This window comes from Fukomys damarensis, unplaced genomic scaffold (assembly GCF_012274545.1).
Source record: "Fukomys damarensis isolate Sample0158 unplaced genomic scaffold, DMR_v1.0_HiC HiC_scaffold_10, whole genome shotgun sequence".
Taxonomy (NCBI): Eukaryota; Metazoa; Chordata; class Mammalia; order Rodentia; family Bathyergidae; genus Fukomys; species Fukomys damarensis.
The window spans coordinates 16,223,851-16,246,397 of record NW_022900922.1 but is presented as its reverse complement, the minus strand read 5'-3'; the positions used below and the strand labels follow the sequence as shown (position 1 = coordinate 16,246,397).

At 44.1% G+C, this 22,547-nt stretch overlaps 1 protein-coding gene and 1 pseudogene across 4 annotated transcripts in view; one reads left to right on the top strand and one right to left on the bottom strand.

The window, feature by feature from the left end:
• Positions 1-3,742, top strand: part of Urb2 (URB2 ribosome biogenesis homolog) — a 31,908-nt gene extending 28,166 nt beyond the window's left edge. For 3 of the 4 annotated variants that reach the window (XM_033761864.1, XM_033761862.1, XM_010621914.2), the window contains exons 9-10: positions 458-597; positions 2,784-3,742. In XM_033761864.1, coding sequence (XP_033617755.1) covers positions 458-597; positions 2,784-2,981 — 338 coding nt within the window. In that variant the 3' untranslated portion in view covers positions 2,982-3,742. The remainder of the gene's footprint in view (positions 1-457; positions 598-2,783) is intronic. The other variant, XM_033761865.1, reaches the window with a different exon arrangement.
• A 16,029-nt stretch (positions 3,743-19,771) lies between these two features.
• On the bottom strand, positions 19,772-20,365 carry LOC104860691 (annotated as a pseudogene).
• Positions 20,366-22,547: the final 2,182 nt, after the last annotated feature.

The following is a 22,547-nucleotide window of genomic DNA, read 5'->3' as shown; positions in this document are numbered from 1 at the left end:
TTTTTTTTTTTTTTTTTGGTACTGGGGATTGAACTTGTGAGGCAGGCGGCAGCACCACTGAGCTAAATCCCTGGCCCTGAAAACTATCTTATTTTAAGATAAAATAGCAGGTCTTGGGCTTGTTTAGCATGTACCACATTGAATCCCTAGCACTGCAAAAATAAGAAACAACTAAAAAATACCCAGTAGCAATCTTAGATTTTATCCTGAAAATTTTAATTATTCTAGTTGGATCCCTAAAAATCTCAAGGACTTTTGAGTATTTTAAGTGTTTTTCCCTTTTCTATATAGACAAATATTTGGAATGATGTTTTTCTTTAATTCTGTCTGCAAAACAAGCCAACTAAGGTTCTAGAAAAAGTGAAAGACTTAAGTGTCTATTTACATTAAAGGTGTAAGACAGAGGGACACTGAAGTGCTTGTGAGCTAACCAGCTGGGGACATTTGCCCTCTGCAGGGAGCACTGATGACCTGCCCATGGTCCTTGAGTGTGCACGCTTGGTGGAGAGGATGTACAGCCACATTGCTGCACGAGCTGAGGAGTTTGCTGTGTTTTCCCCCTTTATGGTGACCCAGTATGTAACGGAGACACAGAAGGTACAAACCAGGGTTTTCTTTCAGTCTTTGAGCATGGATTTGAAAGCAGAATGGTGAGTGACCTTGGACCTGTGGCCCCCTGTCCTGTCCTCGGTGAAGTATTCAAACAGTGTTCTGTGGGGCTGTGGTGGTGGCTGAGTGTGGCAACGTGAAGGCTCAGGAGAGCCCACAAACGAGCACAGGACTTTAGTTTCCTCTGGCTCCAGAACAGACTCCTCTCCTGAGTAATCTGATTGGGAGGTGATACGTTACCCAGGGCCAAGAACAAGGTCTCCTGGGCCAGGCTAATGGAAGCACCAAAGGGACCAGGGTCTGAGTTCTCTGGGTTCCCTTGTCCTATTGTTTGTGAGACTCAGTGGCTCTCAGACACTCAAAGCAGGAGGCAAGTGGAGATACAGGTGACTTGTTCACATTGAGTTTTGTCCAAATTACTTTAGCTTTTTGTCTTAAGGGATCTGGGTTATAAATTCACCATTTAAAAGTTATTTCACTTTGGGATGTCCACATCTATTTTCAAAATCTTTTAGGCTGCTGTTGCTGCTATAGGGCTCGAATTTTGAGCTATGTGAACGTTGACTTTGTTTAATGTGAACATCAGTGTGGAAGACAGTGAGTTCAGATAGAACTGCAGATAGAGCGTGTATTTGCTTGTGTCTATTTATGTTGTTTTCTACTTGTCTGTGAAAGATCCTCTCTGCTGTTACCCTCCTGGTAGGCACAGTGGTGAGGCCTCTGGTGACCTGTCTGGGTAGAGGTGACACACAACCTTTCTCCAGGGAGATTTGGCTGAATGGACTTCCTCAGAACACTTCCCTCCCTGTTTTAGGCTAGTCTGTAATGGCTGACTACTTTCTAGGCCACTGGCCCTGCTGACCTTGGCCAGTGGAGTCGCCTGTCTTTTGGGTGGGTGATTGGCCATGCAGGAATAGCCTGGACATAGGAGTGCACAGGTGGGTCATCAACTGCCACCGCAGTGAGAGGCATGTAAGATACAAAGACCCTGCAGCTTGTCCTTTGAGTGACATGTGGACCTGGAGTTTGATTTCTTTGCAGTTGGTTAGCATTTTTGTAGAATCTTGTTTTGTTTTTTTGAGACAGGGCCTCGGTTTATAGTGTAAGCTGACCTTGAACTCACCATGTAGCCTACGCTGGCCTCAAACTCGAAGTAATCCTCGTGTCTTTGCCTTCCAAGTGCTGGGGTTACAGGCCTGTGCCACCGTGCCTGGCTGCATTTTTATAGAATCTTGACGTTTCCCAAGCACTGGAGTCATTATTTTCTCTTTCACTAAAGAAACAGTAATATCACTTCACTGAGGGCTAAAAAGTGAAGCTATAATTGGAACCTTTAAGTCACTATTATACTGAGATTTACTTTATGAAAAGTCTGTTGCCTAGCCTCATTATTCATGTCTAATTTATGCTTATCTTTTACATTTTTATTTTTAATCTTGAAACCCAAAGGCCTTGAGAATTATATAAGGCCGTAGCATCCCAGAATTTATTGGCAACAGAGTTTTATGTCTTATCTTTTGTTTTTTAATTCAGTAATGGAGAAAATGCTCCATATGTATTAGAGGCATCTACTGAGAGAGCCATTAATCTTTCCAGACCAGCATGTTTGGGTTTAATTAAATGTTAGGTAGCAAGTGCTTCTAAGTAGATCCTGCCTTTCTCCCTTTGTGCTTCTGCAGAGTGGGTATTGGTGGGAGGTGGGAAAGTAGTCAGCAGTTACAGTCTAGCTAAGCAGCTGGAGTCTGTGGGGCCCCTCCACAGGTGACGAGTCCCAGTGGAAACGTGTGAGGCCATCACAGTCATTTTCATCTTCCATTGACCCTCATGTCAAATTTAGGATTTATGCTACTTTAGGGAAAGTAGTTTACATTGCTCATCTGTACAAGGGGGTACTGGGGATCGAACTCGGCCTTGTGCTTGTGAGGCAGACAGTGGAACCACTGAGTCAAATCCCCAGCCCCTGTCCAAGGAGATTTTAAGCTTAGAGGTGTTTTCATTCATTGGCCAGCAATTTCTGTGTTGTGGGAATTGACTTTTTCTTGTCTTAGAAATAAGGACCTGAAACCCAGAGATTCGCTGTAGTCATGTTGTCCTCGTGCTACTGGCCTCCTGTGCAAGGCATGCAGCTCATTCTGCCCCATCTTGTTCTCAGAGGGTTCTGTTTTCTTTCCCAGGTGACCTTGTACCCAGCTGTGAAAGATGTGCTGCAGGAGGGCATTTACCTCATCCTGGACCTGTGCACTGAGGCTAACATCCAGTTCCTTCGGGCCTCACTGCAGCCTGGAGCGAGAGATGTCTTTAAGGATCTGCACAGTGACTATGTGAAGTACCACAAGGCTAAGCAGGAAGGAGAGAGAAGATACACCGCCTAGATGAGCTGCAGCACTACCAAGGAGGAGCTGCGCAGTGTCTACCCAACATACCACAAGACTGAGCAGGCCAAGAGGGAAGACACCATCTAACCAGTTGTAGAAACACATTAGGGCCACTCTTCCAAGGCTTTGGCATGGTCTGAGAGCCTTGGAGTGTGAAGACCTTAGATGCTCTGATGCACGGAGCTGACACATGTGGAATGCCCTTTGGATCTTATATATTTTTATAGCATGTTTTTCTCACTATTCCCTTATTTATTAATTTTTTTTTTGTAATCACTTTTTTTTATGGTGGTAGGGATATAGCCAAGGACCTTGAGCCTGCTGAGCATATGCTTTACCACACCTGGCCCTTGTATATCTTTTTATAAGTAATGATGAATTAGAATCCTGAAACTGGACCCTGGAATGAGAATTATTGGCTCTTGCAACCCACCCTGCTTAGCTCTTGTCCTGGGTCAGGGGCTGGTGTCCCTCTCTCCTGGCTAAGAACAATATAGAACTTGGCACTTTGCTTCCAGTCTACAATTAAATCCTACTGTAAATTCTCAAGGAGCACAAGAGGCATTCTCACAGTGCCGCGTTTTTGCCTTTGCTGTGGGATCCTCTGATGGCGCTGGAGATAGCTCCCTGGCTCTGGGGCAGCTGAATGCTCTGGGCAGGTGGATGCTCCTCCTTGCTCTCCTGCTTCAGTCTGTGAATCTTGTTTTGGAATTTTTTTCTCTTGGGTTTAAGATATAATTTTAATCATTTAATCATTTATTTTTATTACCTAAGCAATGTATTTTGGAGTTTTTTGGGTTTTTTTTTTTTTTTTGTACCGGGGAACTCAGGACCTTGTGCTTGCGAGGCAGGCGGCAACACCACAGAGCTAAATCCCTGGCCCTAAGCAATATATTTTAATCATAGCAAACCTGAGAAAATAAAAATTGAAGGGAAAAATTTCAAAAACTGCTCGTATTGCCCCCCTCCCAGATGACCTTTGCTATCACTTGAAGTGTCTCGTTTTGGATTGTTTGTTGTGCAGGTGTGTCGAAGTACAGGTCTATGTACACATAATAAGCTGAACTGATCAAGATGCATTGTTTATATAGTTAGCTTACATTTTCCTGTGTAATACAGTAGTGTATAAATAGCATCTTTGGGCCTGGGGATTTAGCTCAGTGGTTCTGCTGCCTGCCTAGCAAGCGCAAGGTCTCAAGTTCAATCCCCGGTACCACAAAAAAAAGAAAAGAAAAAAAAAAAAAAAAACTTCTTAATCCCCGGTACCACAAAAAAAAGAAAAGAAAAAAAAAAAAAAAAACTTCTTTGGATCAGTGAAGACACTTGGTGTATATTTTTAATGTTGCACAGTAGTTCTGTTAGTAGACATAGCTATTTGATTTAAAAGTGCCCCATTATTAGACATTGGGTTCTTCCCTTGTTCCCTTTTATAGATGGTGCCTGTTTCCCTAAGATTAATTCTCTCTCTTTTTTTTTTTTTGGTACCAGGAATTGAACTTGGGTCCTTTAGCTTGCGAGGCAGGCGGTGCCTAAGATTAATTCTCATGAATTGTGTTGTTTGTCGGAAAACTGAATCAATTTTAATAACAATGTAAATGCTGCCAATTGTTCTCTAGAAAGTGTAATTTATTTTCTCACTAGTGAGTCAACCAACATTATTGATTTTTATTTGTTTTGTTTCCTTGATAGGAGAGAGATGCCATTTTGTTCTGAATTTCTTTAATTTTACTAAATGATTATGCACTTTTGCATTCACCATTTTATTATGTAAATTATGTAATTGTCTATTTCTCACTTAAGATGTTTGCTTTTTCTCATTATTGTCTGCGGAATTTATGTTAGAGTTTCTTGATTTCCCTTTTTCAGTCAATGTGAAGACTTTTCATTTTTTAATTAGTACATATTTGCAGTACATAATAATCACATTCATCATGGATTTGTGCGTGTACATAACACACTTTAATTATTTTGTCCCCTTCCCCTCCCCTCCCTCTGACCCTTCTTTCCCTCCCATGAAGACTTTACAAAAAAAAAAAAAATTTTTTTTTAATGCTGTGGATTGAACCTAGGTCCTCACAGATACACAGGCAACTGCTCTACCACTGAGCTGTACCCAATCCCAGTCCTGTTTTTTAAATGGTTGGGAAATTCTTCCCAATCTCCTTTCTGATTACATGTGGTTGGAGCAGACAGTGTATGATGGATCTTACCTAAGGCAAACAGCCAATGCCTCATGCTGCTATGTGATTTTATTTCCAGCACTGGCTAACTATAGAGGGAACAACCCTTCTTTGCCTACAGGAAATCTCTCATTTCCATGGATGTACAGCTGGCCAGGAGAGCTCCAGCAGCTGACGATGGATCCAGGTAGGCTAGTGTCCTGCTTTGTGTCCTGCTTTATGCCCTGCATGCCACTGAATTCCCTGCAGGAACATCTCAGTGAGGTTGGTGACAGTTGTCTCATTCCCTTTGAGATAGTGTGTTGGGTGAGTGGGCAACATTTCAAGGACACAACATAACAGAGCAGCAGCTGATCTGCTTGAGGCAGTACTCCAGTGGAAGGGCTGTCTTGGAGGCCCCTGGGCCAGAGTCTGGCTCTCAAGATCAGCTGGCCTTGATCCCTCACTGGAATGTGGGTGGGAACTGCAGACATGCAGTTCCTTTGGTGTCCTGTCAGTGGCGCTGTGGGGCTGCAGACCATCCTGAACATAGAACTTTGCCTTGGAGGAGGGCTGGTTGCCTCTATCCACCCAGTGCAGATTGCTGCTGAGTCCCATTCTGGAAGTGGTCAGCTCCTCATAATCACTTCCATGTAAATAGCCTTTCTTGGGAAAGAGGAAACAGGCTCCCAGGAGGCACTGAGAAGGGGTTTTGGGCTCATTCCTGTTCTGTTTTAGGAGGCCTAGGGTGGAGGGTCAGTCCAGGCAAAGTGGGCCTTCCAAGAGACTATCCTTTCCAGACCTTGGGCTCCAAACCCCTTAGCACCTGACACAGGTGCATTCATTTCCCCACCCCACATCATGAGGCTGAGCACAGAGAAAGCCCTGGTCGTTGTGTAGCCTTCTCTCCATAGGGGCATTGACAACAAGCCAGTAACGCATGGGCAAGATGCTCTGGGGGTTCACAGCAGTGGAAGCACAGCTGGCACGTGTAGCCCAGACTTGCCAACCTTAGCACCTGTGCTGGAGTCACTTGTCCAGGCCAGGAGTGTGTGAGTGTGTGTGTGTGTGTGTAAGTGTGAGGGGTACTGGGAATCAAGAAAGCTCCACTTGAGAGACCTGCCTGGGCTGTCCTGTGGCAGCTCTTTGGGCAGCCTACACAGCAGTGCATGAAGGACACCAGGAGACTACACAGCAGCCAACCCCCATAGGTGATTGCTCCCTCAAAACCTCCCCTTCAGCTGCCTGACCTATCTTGGCACCTTTATCATCACACTGCCCTGCTTTGTGTCTACAGAGACTGCCCGATACCAAAGGCCAAGGTGAAAGCTCCAGGAGAAAGATGTGCCCTGTCCTTTCTTGTGTGTTGCTCTCTGTGGCTGCTGTGTGTCTCCAGTACCTTCACTAGCATCCCCGGGGCTGTGTTACTCTGTTTAGATCTGGGTCCCCTGAAGTTCCTGCCCCTCCCCACTGTAGTGTCCGCCTCTGTTGCTGGGGAAAGAAGCAAAGCCTTGGCGATCAAGTTCTCTATAAAGTCCTCTCCCTCCCTTCAGTGGGCCCATCAGGAACAACCGCTCTCAATTCCAGTGACTGTGTCGTCATGGTGGTTTTAGTGTGAAGTTGTGGTTGGTTTTAGAATAAACATTATGGGATGGGAAGAACATGTAAAATGCTCCATAATGAATGCAGCCAGTGTGGGTGGGGAGTGACCCAGGGTGTGACTCAGTAGAAATGGCCACATGCCCATAACAGGCAGTGGGCCAGGTCCCCAGAGGTCAGGACTACTCAGAGGGATGAGACCCATGAAGGGCAGAGTGTGGCACTAGCCCCAGCCAGGCACTGAGGGGGACCAGGCAACACACACCTCCCGTACCTGCATGTTCTGGAAGACTGGCTGTTTCCAGGACTGATGCTGGTCCTTCTGTAGATACATGAGGTGCCATGGCGTCCTGTGCTTGGCATCCTCTGCCTCCTTATATAGTCTGCCCTGGCATGTCTTCCGAGTCCCCGAGATTTATCACAAGTGTTAGGTTGGCAGTCTGCAGTCTAGCCACAGCCAGTTTTTCTCCCATCATTTTCCCTCCCGTTTACAGCCTCAGCCCAACCATTTGCACTTGCCTGTTACCTTTGTTCCAAGGCCTCTAGGGTGGCTGTTAGTCATGTGCAGGAACAGCCCAGCCTTACACAACATACTCACTGCCCGCCTCTCAGTGCTGCTGCTGACCCCATCAACCACCATGTCTGGCTGTGTGGCAGATCCCAGGGCATCCTCTCTAGTGCCGCTGGAATGCTGGGCCTCCCTGGGCTTCTGCTATCCTCTCTAGGGTCCCCATGTTCTTTCTTACATGCACTGACTCCTTTTACTCTCCCTGCCCCTAAAATGCAGGTGCTCTGAGCTCTCATGAGTCATCTCCTCTCCACCCATTCCACTCCTTGAGGTCACTGGTTATCTCTGGGCAAGTTCCAGACTTCACTTTCTGCCTATTGAGTTGCCTTGCTATGGGCAGGTTAAGAGCCTGAAGGGCATGGCCTCTCCCTGGTGCTCTGAGTGGATCATTCTCCCTCTGTCCAATGTCCAATTCCCTTCCCCCTTCTCTTGTTGCTTCTGGTCCTCTGTCCCAATATGCTGACCCATGGTAGCGGTGAAGACTCCCTCTAAAGACAGATTGGCTCCTGGAAACCATTGGCTGACTATAGCTACTCATGCTTCCCCAGCTCTTCTGCTCACTGTTGCTCAAGGAAGGTGCTGACCAGCTGGCCACATTGCTCCTTCAGGCCTGCTGCCACCTTCACAGTGATGCATGCTCTGGCCTCACCTTGAGAATTGGCCATGAGTTCTTTGGTACGGGGTCCAAGTTGGTGTTTCCTCCAACACAGTCTGACATAGGAATCAAATGGGACCCATCTGTCTGCCCATAGGGAACCTGTCTGTCTGGCCCCAAAGGATCAAACACTGTAAGCTCATTCTTGGGACCTTGTACAGGGCATCAGGTGGTGTAGCCCAGTGTGTGAAGGCTGAAGGCTCCTAGGTTGCAGGAACCCTGGGACTGCAATACTGTCTCACCGGGAGTGAGCACAGAACCATCTCACTCCACGTTGTTTCTCAGCCAGACTTTTTTCCTTTTAAACAGTGAGCCACCTTTATAGTTTCTGACCTAGAGCACCAGGGTTTGGAGTAGACATAAACAAGGTGACCATGCTGAAGCAGGTGGGAGCCCAGAACCCACCCTATGTGTCTCGCTGCCCTTGGTTCTCTGGGACCCTCCCTGGCCTCCCTTTTTCTCAGGGCTGGACTGGAAATCTATCAAAAGTCCCACTTTCCCTGCCATCACTCCCCCAGCACCATGTTTGCATATTCCTTAGTATTTAAGTATCCAATTCCTTAGTATTTAGGTGTTCTAAGATGTATCTGTCTTAGTCTGTTTTGTGTTCCTTTAATAGAATATCACAAATTGGGTAATTTATAAAGAACAGGGCTGGAGCTCAGTGGTTCCACCGCCTGTTTTGTAAGTGCAAGGGCCTGAGCTCGATCCCTGGTACCAAAAAACAAACAAACAAAAATAAAAAACAAATTCATTTCTCATAATTCTGGAGCCTAACAATGCAAGATCGTGGTTCCACATGAGGCTTTCCACAGTGGTATCTCATACTGGAGGTGGGGGACAGACGGAGGGGGCCAAACTCATCCTGTTATCAGGAGATAACTACCTACTCCTGAGATAACTGACCTACTCCTGTGACACCAACTTCAGGCCACTTTTGCGCAGGCCCCCGTGATCAGCTGCCATTCCATTTCCTGCTCTCTATACATTGGCTGACTGGGGTTACCTCTCAGCAGAGGACTTGGGAACACATTTAGATCAAAGTGTGGACTAATGCATTTTGTCTAGTGACCAAGTGAAACCCACACATGCAGGGACTGTTTTTTTTTTGTGGTTGTATCTCAGCACCTGCAACACTACCTGGCACTCAGTAGGTGCTTAATTAACATCCATTGGATAAAGAAACCTCAGGAGTGCTGGGCCTCCTTCAGAGCAGTTTGAGAGCTATCTTCCACCCCCTTGCTCTGTAAATGTCAACAAATGCAGTGTCTGTAGGAGAAATATCTGCAGGGCAAGTGAGTGTGTGTGGGAGGTCTTCATCATCTTTGTGCAGCTGTGGCCCAGATCTGCAGAGACTGCCATTTACACCAGCAAGGAGAGCTGATACCTGGCATTTGAGCACCCACCTTATTTTAAGGTCTGGATGCATGACTAGCAGTGCAGGTTTCCAGCTTCCTGACCACCACACTTTCGGATTGGTCATCCCGAATCCCAAATTCAGCAGAGGTCAAAGGGCTGACTTTGCCTCACTCTGGTCTTTGGTGGAGGAAACAGCTCTACCAGGGTTGACATGTGGATACGGCTCCCATGAGGGCACCATGGCTCCCTTTGTAGTGGGAGCTCTGAGGAGAGGGGGCATCCTAGAGGAGGAAGGGCGCTGACTGGGCAGACCTGCATGCCTGTGTGCTTCTGGGGTCTCTGGGTGGCAACTGGATGCCACTGCATGTGTCATTTGGTAGGTGTCAAAATGACAGCATGGATGTCGGGGGCTGGTGCCCAGCCATGTCCTTGGCTGCTGCAGACCCCTCCAGCTTCTCTGCCTAGGGGCTCCTCCTCTCTCCCCTGAAAATGGTAGAGGACCAGAGTTCTCTCTTGATATCTCCAAGGAGCAAACATTTCTCCCTTTGGGATACTCAGATGAGTGCCTTATAGCACTTAGCTGGAGCCCTGATTTCTTTCCTGTTCAGTGTGATGGCAGCTTGTAGAGTGATGTGAATGGCTGCATGTGGGACAGACACCCGTGGGTGCCTGTGTGGGCGGTGTGGCCACCTGTGGGCTTGATTCATGCTTCTTGCTGAGATGGAAAGGACTTCTTAGGGAAAGGTGATGTAGGCAGACACTGGGGTATGGCCAGTCAAGAGCCATTGCAGTGGCTAGAAACCTTACCTGTGCTTTATTAGCCCTCAGACCCACACCATTTACCGTGACTGCCACCTGCATATGTGGGTACTGAGTGTGAAATGTGGCTAATCTGAACCAAGATGTGTGCAGCACAAAATATGTAGCAAATCTTAAAGGCTCAGTACGAAGGAATAATGTAAAACATATCCTTGATAATGTCAGAATATACTATATATGTTTTTGTTTTTTTGAGACAGGGTCTCACTACGTAGTTGAGACTGACCTGGAATTCACTATGTAGCCCGGGCTGATCTTGAACTCACAGCGATCCTCCTGCCTCAGCCTCCTGAGTGCTGGGATTACAGGGGTGAACCACCACGCCGGGCTATAATGTCAGACTATTGATTAAATGTTGAAATCACAGTATCTCAGTGTTTGATGTCTTAAATAGAATATTATAGCTATTAAAATGAGCTCCACCTGTTCTAAATTTCTTAAAATGTAGCTACTAGAAAATATAAGATGGGGCCGGGGATTTAGCTCAGTGGTTCCTCTGCCTGCCTCGCAAGTATAAGGACCCCAGTTTAATCCCTGGTACCAAAAGAAAGAAAGAAAGAAAAGAAAATATAAGATGACATCTGTGGGTCACATCTTTTTGTTGGATGCTGCTCTGACCTGATGTGAGGAGAGGAGAAAGAGACATCGCAAGGAAACAGTATCAAACCAAAATTTGTTCTTTTGTTTTTGAGACAGGGTCTCACTATGTAGTTAGGGCTGACCTTGAACTCTGTAGCCCAGGCCAGCTTCAAACTCATGGCCATCCTGTTGCCTCAGCCCACCAGAGTGCTATGATTATAGATGTGTGCCACTACTCCTGGCTTCAAACCAGAATTTGGGACATTCTGTGAAACTTAAAATTTCATGAAAGAGAGAAAAAGGTGAAGAGATGCATATAATCAGGATTATTTTTGCATCTTGACTGTATTGTAAAACAAAAGCAACCAGCCTCCTTCTTCCCCACCACCACTGAAAATGTAGCCACAGAATCCTTAGAGCTGTTCCTACCAAGGGCAGGCAAGGGCCAGATGGCCACAGGGTTGCTGTGTGGCCCAGGGGGACAGTTCAGGTGGCTTAAGGTGTTTGGCACCAGATGTGTTCTTGTGGAGGCACTGGGGGGAGAGCAGGATGCTTATATTCTCAGGGTGGGGGTAACAGTGATAGCAGGTGGCCAGACATGATTGTGGAAAGAGGCCTAGGACAGGGATGTCTGTGTGGAGCATCACAGAGCCAGAAAGGATTTGGTGGGTTGTCTCTGTGGACATTGAAGTCACTCTTGAAAGTCAGAGGTTGGGTTTGTAACAGAACCAGTGATAGTAAAATTCATACTGAAGTCTCAGAGAAACCTTGGGGCTGTCTGAGCCATTACTGTCAGTAGTCTCTGCCCCTGGTTATCATGCTTGAGTTGCTATCCCTAGCTCTAGACAATGAGAGATGTTTTGGGAATGGCTTTTTTGGGGTTCCCACTGTGGCTCAGGGCTGGCTGGTACTGCATGCGTCTCTGTCACAGGATTACAGGTGTTTTAAAACACGTAGTTTCCCAGAGCTCTGAAATAGCTTTTGCTCTCTTTCATTTTAGAAACATCTGAAAATCAACCGGAAGAGATGAGTTTTATGCCAGCTCTGGGATTCTCCATTCAAATTTCACAGTCATTGAAAATAGCTATGTCTGTAATTTCCACAGAACAAGAAAAGATCATTTAATAAAATTGATAGGCAGGGTGCTCGGCACCTTTTATGATATTTGCAGAGTATTTCCGATTTGGGTGTTTTGTGAAGTTTCATTATTTTATTTCTATTGCACTGGGTTGGCAAGAGAGTTCTCCCCTTTTTGTCTTCCCTGCTAAATAAATCTCAAATCATAGATGTTAAGTCAGAAATAGTGAAATGTAGTCCTACTTCTTTGTAGTGTCCAGGGAAAGGGCATTTGGGGATTTTTCTGCTTATTTGCCCTAAAAGTTTCTGTGCCTCTTGGTGACTTCAGTAAAGTTTCCTATCCTAGTGGGAGAGCTGTGTGAATGTGCTACAGGATCACACATGTCTGGTTGGAAATTGTGCTGGTGCAAACGTGTTTCCAGGCAAGGAGGCTGCATTATAGTAAAGCCACCTGCTACACCATGAGTCAGTCATGAGAGAAACTGCTCAGAAGGAGCTGCGGGCACAGAGGCAGGCTCAGTCAGTCCCTGAGTGCTGGGGACTTGATTTGGCTCAAAAGTTCTAGAAATATCACTGTATCCATAAACCCAGCACACTGATGCTTAGCTCTAAATCAGGGGATTGCATTCACCAAAAGAAAAGGTTTACCATGGAAAAGGTCTGCTGACAGACACTGTCCTTGAGCTCTGCATGAAGGCACCGGTGCTCCACTCGCCGTTGTCACCTGGGGTTTGCTTGGTGGCACAGGTGTGAAGGAGCTGTGTGGCCCTGCAGGGACTCCACACAGGGCCGGCCATCATTGTGTTCCTAGGTGTGCTATTCCCAGCCCTGCTCCTCCTCCAGAGTGGCATCAAAACGAAACACAACAATCAGCGTATGAATTGCAAAAACTATTCACACACCTCAGTGTTTTAACTTTTGTCAGTACCAGAGTTCCTGGAAAATACCTTACAGATGATCCCATTGTACCTGTCTCCAATCCTGCATGCTGCCTCAGAGTCTGCCCTTGCCTTCTTCCACAGGGACAGAAGCATCAACTTGTGCAACCACTGCCCGAGAAGACGTGTTTCCTAACCCACCTTATGGTGAGTGGCCAGCCCTGTGGCCAGCGGGGCAAGAGCCAGCGTGATGTACACATCTTCAGGGTCCCTTCAGTGTGAGAACCTGCTTCCTGGGACAAACGTCTCAGGGTGGTCACTGACTGGGGGAAGGTATGTACCCATGGGGCAGGGGGCTCACTTTCCCAAATGTCCCGGAACTCCCACCCTCCTCTGGCATCAGGCAGAGTCACTGCTTGTGACATATGAGTCCACTGGCTGGGAGCACGCATGGTCTTCCAGCTGCTGTTCTCTCTGGCATGGGTGGGACACAGGTACAGGGAACAGTGCCCCATGTCTTATTAAAATCTTGTGCTCACAGACAGATAACCTTTCTGTCATTTTTTTTTTTTTTTTTACAGAGCTGTTATCTTTTAGTCTTACTCAGTATTCCATGCTCAGAAGATAACGTTATTTCCAAGTTCTGAGGACATTTTATTCTACTTCTAAATGACATCTTCCTTTGAAAACTCACTCATTCTTTTAACAAATACACTTTGAGCAGCAGTCACTTGTCACACTGATCTAGGGGCTGGGGCAGAGGTGAAGCAGACTGAGGGAGTTTGACATCCAGTGAGGTGATGGGGCTCGATGCACCATTGAGCTGCAATTGCAAAGGCTTTGGGTGAATGAGGCTCTAAGAAAAGGAAATAGTATTTTGACCAAATTATTTCATTTCTAGGTAAATTGAAGTTTAGAAATTTGCCCAAAACCATCATAATTTAAACATCAGTACATAATTTAACATATATCGTAGCAGTAAAAATGTTGCTTAAAAAGTTGATACAGATCCATATTTTTATTCAGGGAAATACATTTTCTGATAGCTGTAGTCTTATGCAGATATCCTCCCATTCTCACATAATCCCTCTTATTAAAATTTGCACTTAGCACATCCTACTGAGGCAGTGCCCTTGGAATTTAGCCACCATGAACTCCCATCTGTGTTCTAAAAAACCATTTCATGAGCAAAAATTATCACAGATGATTCTCAAGTGGATTTAATAATTTTGCTTTTATGTTGAAAGCCACAAATACTTTTTGATAAGCCAAGTTGTGAATTTTTCACTTTTGGCAATAAGAATATGCCTTTTCATTTTATTTCTGACAAATGAAAGTATCTGCCCATTTTGTTCTGCATTACAAGCTATATTATGAATGTCACCTGGCTGACATTACAAGTAATATTTTATTTGACGTCTTCACATACTTTGATGTATGTTCTAATAATTCTTGCAAATCTTACCTCATTCCAAATTCTTTTTATTCTTACTGCTTTTTCTCAATACCTAATACAAACCCTTGTTTATAAGGTATTTTATTTCCATTGTAAAGAAGAGAAGAAAGTCTTTCTAATCACAATACTGACCGCATGATCAAAGCTATGCCCTAAAGAGACCCTTCTTTTTTTTTTTTTTAGCTTTAATTGAGTTTATTGGTACATTTTAGGGATACAGTACAGTTACATTCATTGTTGGGATCTTGTACCTCTACATGACAAGTCTTGATTCTCATTTTTTCCCTTTACCCCTGCCCTCCCTTCACCCCCTCCTCCCCTCCCCATCTACAAACACTTTATTTTCATCTTTTCATTCTCTCACATTTTTTTCTTTTCCCTTTTTACTCTTCCCCTACCCATCCCACCTTCCCTACACCTTTAGCTCCTTTCTTCCCATTTCTAAATGTCAGTAATCTTATTAGGATCTTATGCATTGTTGCAGATTATTCACACCAGGGAAACTATTCAGTATTTATACATGTGTGACTTATTTATTTCACTTAGGAGTATATCTTCAATATGTATCCATTTTCCTATGAATGAATCTATTTTCTCGTTCTTTATGGCTAATATTCCATTTTATAGAAAAACCACATCTTCTTTGTCCAGTTTCCAGCAGATGGGCAAATGGGCTGTTTCCAAGATTTAGCTATTACAAACTGTGCCGCTATAAACATGGGTGCACATACTTCTCTGTGATATGATTCTTTTACTTCTCTTGGAAAGATACCCAGCAGAGGGATGGCTGGGTCAAATGGAACCTCCAGTCCAAGCTCTTTGAGGTATCTCCATATTGATTTCCATAGTGGTTGCACCAGTCTGCACTCCCACCAACAATGGAGAAGGGTTCCTTTCTCCCCACAACCCTGCCAACATTTGTTATTGTGTGATTTCTTGATAGCAGCCATTCTTTGTGGGGTGAGGTGGAATCTCAGTGTTGTTTTCATCTGCATCTCTTGAATGACCAGTGATGTGGAACATTTTTTCAAATATTTTCTTGCTGCTTCTTTGTCTGAGAAATGTCTGTTCATTTCAGATGCCCATTTTTGAATCGGGAAGAGACCCTTCTTGAGGGCTGGAGATGTAGCTCAGTGGCACAAGCACCTGTCTGGCAAGCACAAAGTCCTGAGTTCAATTCTGGTACCAAAACAAAACAAAACAAAACAAAAAAAACACCCTTCTTGTTTGCTTCTGTAATCTACTTGCAAGCCCTGGTGATCATTTATTAGATTAAAATGTTTTCATTTACAATTAGGCAAGAATCACTGTTTTCACTTTCAAAACAATGTAAGAAATACAAAATAGCACTGGCATATAAACTTGTATTTTACATATGGCTTTTTTTTTTGTTTCGTTTTTTTTGGTTTTTTGAGACAGGGTCTCACTATGTAGTTGAGACTTCCCTGGAACTCACTATGTAGCCCAGGCTGGTCTTGAACTCACAGTGATCCTCCTGCCTCAGCTGCTAAGTGCTGGGATCACAGGCATGCGCCACCACGCCCAGCTCCTACATAATGCTCTTAAAGTAGGTTATAATAACGCAGTGTTTTGCATATGGTTTGGGTATGTTCCCCAAAGGTTCAAGAGCTGGAGGTGTGGTCCTCGGCTTGGCAGAGTGGGAGTGGAGGAGCCCTTAAGAGGTGGGAACTTGGGGGTGGGGATTAGCTCCTGGGGGTACTGTCTTTGAAGGGTCAATGCTGGTCTCATGGGAAGCCTCATGCGAGTGGGTGTGAGTTCAGCCCCTCTCTGCATCCCCATCTGTATCTGCTGCTTGTCTTCCTCTTGCTTCTGCCCACCTATGATGTGACATGGCCAGAAAGTCCTCACTAGAGCCAAGCAGGTGCCTGTGCCCAGCCCTGAGACCTCCAGAACTATAAGTTTAATAAACCTCTCATCTGTATAAAATACCCAGCTTCAGGTACTTTATTATAGCAACAGAAAATAGACTGTGACAAATGGGTTAGAAGTTTGCTTATTGATATTTTAAAATAATATTTATGAAATATTGATTCATATTGATAAAACCAAATTATTCCATTTATGTAGGGTGACCCCCTTATTAAAGTAAATCTCCATTAGTTTCTTAATTTTAACCTTAATCTTTCTGTGGGTTTTGTTGTTGTTGTTGTTGTTGTTGTTCTAATCAGCAACACTTAACTAGCTGTATCACTACCTTAAAAGTTTTAAAGTTTCAGTTACTCAGTTTAGCTCGATTCATTTTGAGTTAATTTTTATACGATGTGAGATAGAAATTCAACTGCTTCTCTTGTACGTGGGTATCCAGTTTTCCCAACACTGTGTGTTGAAGGGACTAACCTTTCTCTGTTACAGACCCTTGGCGCCCTTGCCGTATATTGGTTGATCATATTTGGAGGGTTTATTCCTGGGCTTCCTATTCTTCGAGACTGGTGCACATATCTTTGTGTCAGAGCCTTACTGCTTCTTTGATTACTGTGACTTTGTTATATATATTGAAATCGGGAGGTTGAGACCCCCAGCTTTTTCCTTTAGTTCACAGTCTCTTGAGATTCCATATTGTTTACTACTTCTGGAAAAAAAATTACTGTCAATATTTTCTAGGGAATGCATTGCATCTGAAGAATTTTTTGAGTATTGTAATCTACTAATATTATATCTTCCAATCCATGAACATCATCTCTTTTTTATACTTTAATTTCTTTCAGCAATTTTCAATGTACAAGTCTTCAACTCCTTGGTTAAATTTGTTCCTGCATTATGGAGATAATCATGAGTTGTATCTTCCCTTAATCTTGTAATGTGATATATTACATTGGTTGATTTTCATATGTTGAACTATCCTTTCCTTGCAGGAATAAATCCCAGTTGCTCCTGTTGTATATTCCTTTTAATATGCTGCTGAATCTGATTTGCTAGTATTTTACTGAGGGTTCTGTATCATACTAAAAAAAAAATGATTAGCCTATAATTTTTGTGTGTGTGATGTCTTTATCTGTTTTTCTTTCAGGATAGTGGCTGGCCCAGAATGAGTTAGGTTATATCACCCCTTCCTCTATTTCCTGAAAATGTTTGTGATGCATTGGTGTTAATTCTTCTTTAAGTGTTTAGTAGAATTCACCATCAAAGCCATCTGATTTAGATTTCTCTTTTTGGGGAGATTTTTGGCTGCTAACTCACTCTATTCTTTTTACAGATTTATTTAGAGTTTCTATTTGAGATTGAGGTTATTTGCACACTTCTAGAAGTTTGTCTATTTCATCTGCATTACCCAATTTGTTGGTGTACAATTGTTCCTTTTTAGTTCTGGAAAATCAGTGGTAATTTCCCCACTTTCTTTTTCTTTTTTTTCTTCTTTTTTTTTTGGTACCAGCGATCGAACTTGGGACCTTGTGATTGTGAAGTAGGCAGCAGAACCACTGAGCTAAATCCCTGACCACTTTCATTTTATATTTCAGTAAATTTTGTCTTCTTGTCTTTGTCAGTTTAGGTAATGATTTGTTGATTTGTAAATAATCATTTTGGTTTTGTTGATTCTATTGTTTTTCTATCCTGTAATTAATTTCTCTCTCAACTTTACTGTCTCCTCTCTTCAGTTAGCCATCATTTGTTCTGCTTGTCTTTTTCTAGTGAAGTTAGTTTAAGTAAAGATACCTGGTCACAAGCATTGAGGCAGCCAGGGCAAAAACCTGACTTGTCTGGCGAGGCTGACAGAAGGTGCACTTGACTCTTTTCCTCCAGTACATTGGCCTCCTGGGGGAGGAGAGAAATGTCTCCATTCAGGAGGCAGGCAGAGTAGTTCCCAAAATGGAGAGCAAGTTCATCACTTTTCCACTGGCCAAGTGTATGACTGTGGACAAGTCATCTAATGGCCACGAACTGCTTTGCCATTGGTCACTGGGGAGTCAGTGAGACTCCTGGTGGGCTTATTAGGATTAATCATATACAGCTAGAGCTGGACAGAGAGCAAGGAGCCCCAGCACTTGGACTGTGTCCTTCCAATAGCCGAATAGTGACAGCACCATACTGGCACAGCAAGAAGCACCACGTGTGCCACAGTACGTGACGCTTATTTCTCCATAGGGCTTCTTTTCCCTTATGGAGCCCCAGTTCTGTCCTTCAAATTCCTGCATGCACAAGGGCTGGGGATTTAGCTCAGTGCTTCCACCGCCTGCCTCTCAAGCACAAGGACCCGAGTTCAATCCCTGGTACCAAAAACAAAACAAAAAACAAATTCCTGCATGCACAGACCCCAGTGACTTTAGACATCCTCCGCTCTGCTAGATCACAGCACAGACCACTTACCTCTCAGGACTTCTGTGAGAATGTGCTACATATTTTCTCCAGATGCATACATGCTGCCAGAACAAAATTCTCCACAACAGTGAGAAAGACGTGTCCACTGGTTTCTGGCGATTTGCCCCCAAGTGTGACTTGTGGGTGAGGAGTGTGCCTAACAGAGGAGATGGAACTTCCTCTCTGATTCTTGATGCCATTTCTTTGTTCCTTGGATTTATTCTACACAATCTCAGATGCTCTCAAGAGAAAAGTTCTCATCATGTGGAAATGCCTCGAGACCATGAAATAACTAAAGTTCTTTATAAAGGTTTCAGTTATTTCCACTAACTGTGGAAAAATTGAAAAAAAGATGCTATAGAAATGAATAAATAGTTCTTCTCACATATAGGTTCAGTGAGCCTCAAAGGAGGAACAAATTTGATTTATGCATCGATATATAAAAGGAACAGATTTCCTGTGTGTATGGCACTGTTCCTCATCTTGATAAATACTGCACAATCCATCCTCTGCTGGCTTTGCCAGGGTGATGTGCCCCATTTGGGCTCCTTCCAAGTTCCAGTTTTGTGACAGAGACAAATCCTTGCCCTTTAAAGCACTGGACTAGAAACTTAACATTTTTTTGTTGTTGTTGTTTGGGGACAAGAATTAGGATCCAAGGGAGGTACTGTGTGTTTTAGACTTTAGGAACAGATTTTGCTAGATTCTGCCCTTCATTTTTTTTCAGGTTTCGTCTTTTTAATCAGCTCTTAAGGACATCCTAAACATTACATGAGACAAAAGAATATTTTTCTTCCAGTATTAAAAAAGAAAAATGACATTCACAAACTTTTTCAAGAAGCTCATAATCATAATGGTGGATCTTGAATAAAAAAACAGTTCTAGGCAATCATTTTTGATGCAGACTGCTTACAGGTACATTAAAAATTTTTCTAGTCATGATAAAAATTGTGTGCATATTTAAAAAATAACCCTAGATACATGTTGATTAAAAAAAAAATCAGTCTGGCCTTTTTTTTTTTTTTTTTTTTGCTAGAAGCAGTAATCCTGAGAGTCCAAACTAAAAACTTTATAAAGGGGGGAAAAAAATCCCCACACTCTACAAATGTCCCAGAAATTTGTCTTTAAATGGGGGGAAAATTGAACACGTGGAGCTTTCTAAAAGGTACCTAACAAGGTACCTTGAGAGCTCAATTCAAGAATAGGTAATATACTAAAACAGAAGTTTCAGCACAGCTCCAAAAAAAATGTTTATACAGTGATTTGGAAGGATGGTCCTAGGCCAGAAGTATTATTCCTTTTGTATATCATGTGTACATGTTCCTCAGTTTTCGTAATTGTCTCTGTAATTCCCTCCTGAAGAGTGGTCATAACCACCCTGGCTTCTGCCGCTATAGTCTCTGGATCTCCCATATCCATATCCATATCCATATCCTCATCCTCATCCTCCAGGTCGACCGACTGTCATACCTGCCACTCCCACAGCCCTGGTCCCCACCACCTCTAGAGTAGCCTCGACCACGCCCATGGGCCCCAAAGGCAACCCCTCCTCTGGTGCCCCGGGGCAGATCTGCCTGCCTGGTCCACACGGATCTGGCAACGCCCAGGAACTCTCCATTTGTGGCTCGCATGGCATCTGAGGCATGCTCTGGATTGGAGAAGGTGATGAAGCCAAAACCGTGGGGTCGCTGAGCTTCCTGGTCCTTGACAACAACCACCTCAGAAATAGGCCCAAAGCTGCTGAAGCCGTCTTCCAGTATTCCAGCGCCTGCTCACCGGTGTTGAGGTAGAGCTGGCTGACAGAGGGCTTCCCTTCTTCAGAAGACAGGGCCGTGAATTCGAGTCCCAGGATTAGAAAGTAATAAGGACGCACAGACGGCAAGCTCCGAGGAACACGGAGAACAGGGGTGCCCTGCATTTTTGATGCTGTGGTTGCCCCCAGCCCTGGGAGTGGAAGGGAGAAGGACAAAGTACACGTCATCCTTTGGTCCCTATTGTGCTGATTATTGGAGATGAGGGTCAGCTGAGCTAAGGATGCTCCAGAGATCACGCATCTTGCTCACAAGATGTACCTAATAAGCCACTCTATGAGGGGACAGGGATGCTTTATCCCCCAGGAATCAGATCTTTGGATATTAGATTTTTATTTTTATTTCCAAAGTAAAACACAGTAACCATCGCAGATATTATTGCTATGTACTGCACTACCCAAGAAATAAATCATGAGCAGTTTTACAGAAACACCAAAGCAAGTCTATTTTATTTGTTGGCTTTTTTTTGGGGGGGGGTTGAGACAGGGTCTCACTATGTAGTTGAAACTGACTTTGAACTCACTCTGTAGCCCCAGGCTAGCCTCGAACCCATAGCGATCCTCCTGCTGCAGCCTCCCAAATGCTGGGATTACAGGTGTGTGTCACCAGGCCCAGCCAAGTCTATTTTATTTTATTTTAATTTTATTTATTTATTTATTTATTTATTTATTTATTTATTTATTTATTTAATTTATTTATTACTGAGAATTGAATTCAGGGCCTTTTGTTTGCCAGGCAGGTGCAGCACCACTGAGCTACAACCCTGGCGCAAAGCAAGTCTATTTTAACAGAGCTTATGCTGCAGCACAGAGGGTGTCTATACATATGAGGAAGCCTTCCTAGACTACAACCTGAGAACTGGCTGGGGAATGCTGCTTATAGAGTAACTACAGGCTTGTTTCACTGAGGGGCAGGGCTGAATAAAACGCTTGTTGTGAATGTTAGGTACGCAGATAAGGGACCCAGATCCCTTCCTACCTGACCTTAGCCACTTCAGAGTGCCCCTCTCCCTTCCTAGGGTGGGAAGCAGGTGCATTTGGGGAAGGGTACTTCCTGCTACTCTGGCTGCACTCATGTTGGAGTGGAGAGCAGTGGTTTGATAGCCAGGGAGGACACAAGTTGTGCCAGTCCATTGAGAGGGTAAAGGGGACCAAGGGAGGGGAGGGGGAGAGCATGCTGGCCACCAGCTAAGCCAAGTATACCCTCCAGCCAGCATGGTGAAAATGACGGCACTTCTTGTCTGTCAGTCTTGCTTTCTCCTCCTCCTTCTCCTTCTCCTTCTCCTTCCTTTTCCTCTTCCTCCTCCTCTTCCTCCTCTTCTTCTTCTTCCTCTTCCTCTTCCTTTTAAAAAGTGCTTTTATTAAAATTAAGTAGAGGGCCGGGGGTTTAGCTCAGCCTGCTTCATAAGCACAAGGTTTATTCCTGGTACCCACCGAAAAATTATGTAGAATTTCCACTGCTGCATTGGGTGCAGAAACTTGCAAGAACATGCTACTCACTCCAACCCTGACAACAAGAAAGATCCAGATAATCTACAAAATTATAACTTTTTTGAGATCTTTATAGCACTAAGGTTGTACAGCAAGCAACCAGGTAACTGAATTCCAAACATACTGAACCAATAAAGGGTGTGTGTACAAGGTTTGCTAACACTTAAAAAAAAAGCAAAAAGTCAGAGTATGCAGTCACATGTAAAGCTTTAGAGAGACTGCGGCCTCAAGGTCTTGAGATGGGACATATCCTGGGTATCCACATAGACAAGGTAGAGTTATGTGAGTCCTTAGAATGCAGAACAGCAAGAAGAAGTTGGAGAAAGACTCGGCTTAGTACTGTGAGTTTTGGAAACAGAGGAATAGGTCAAGCCACAGAAAGTGGGCAACCCCATTTTAAAGACATATTTAGGATGAGTACCTGGCTAAGAATAGTAGACAAAGAGAGCAGGAGTTATTACATTAATATAAAAGAAAATGTCTGGACCAAGGATAAGGAGAGACTTCCTATAATAACAGAAGGGTCAGCTCCTTAAGAAGATCCAACATAAAGACATAGCTCCAAGTGGGGCGTCGTGGTGCACGCCTGTATTCCCAACACTCGGGAGGCTGAGGCGGGAGGATTGCTGTGAGTTCAAGGCCATCCTGAACTACACAGTGAGACCCTTATATATATATATAGACAGCTCCAAAACCCACAAGACCGAAATGACAGGACTGAGACAAGAAATAGATGCATCCACAATTATAGCTGGAAAAATCAACATTCATTCCCTTTTAGTAATTAACAGAACAAAGA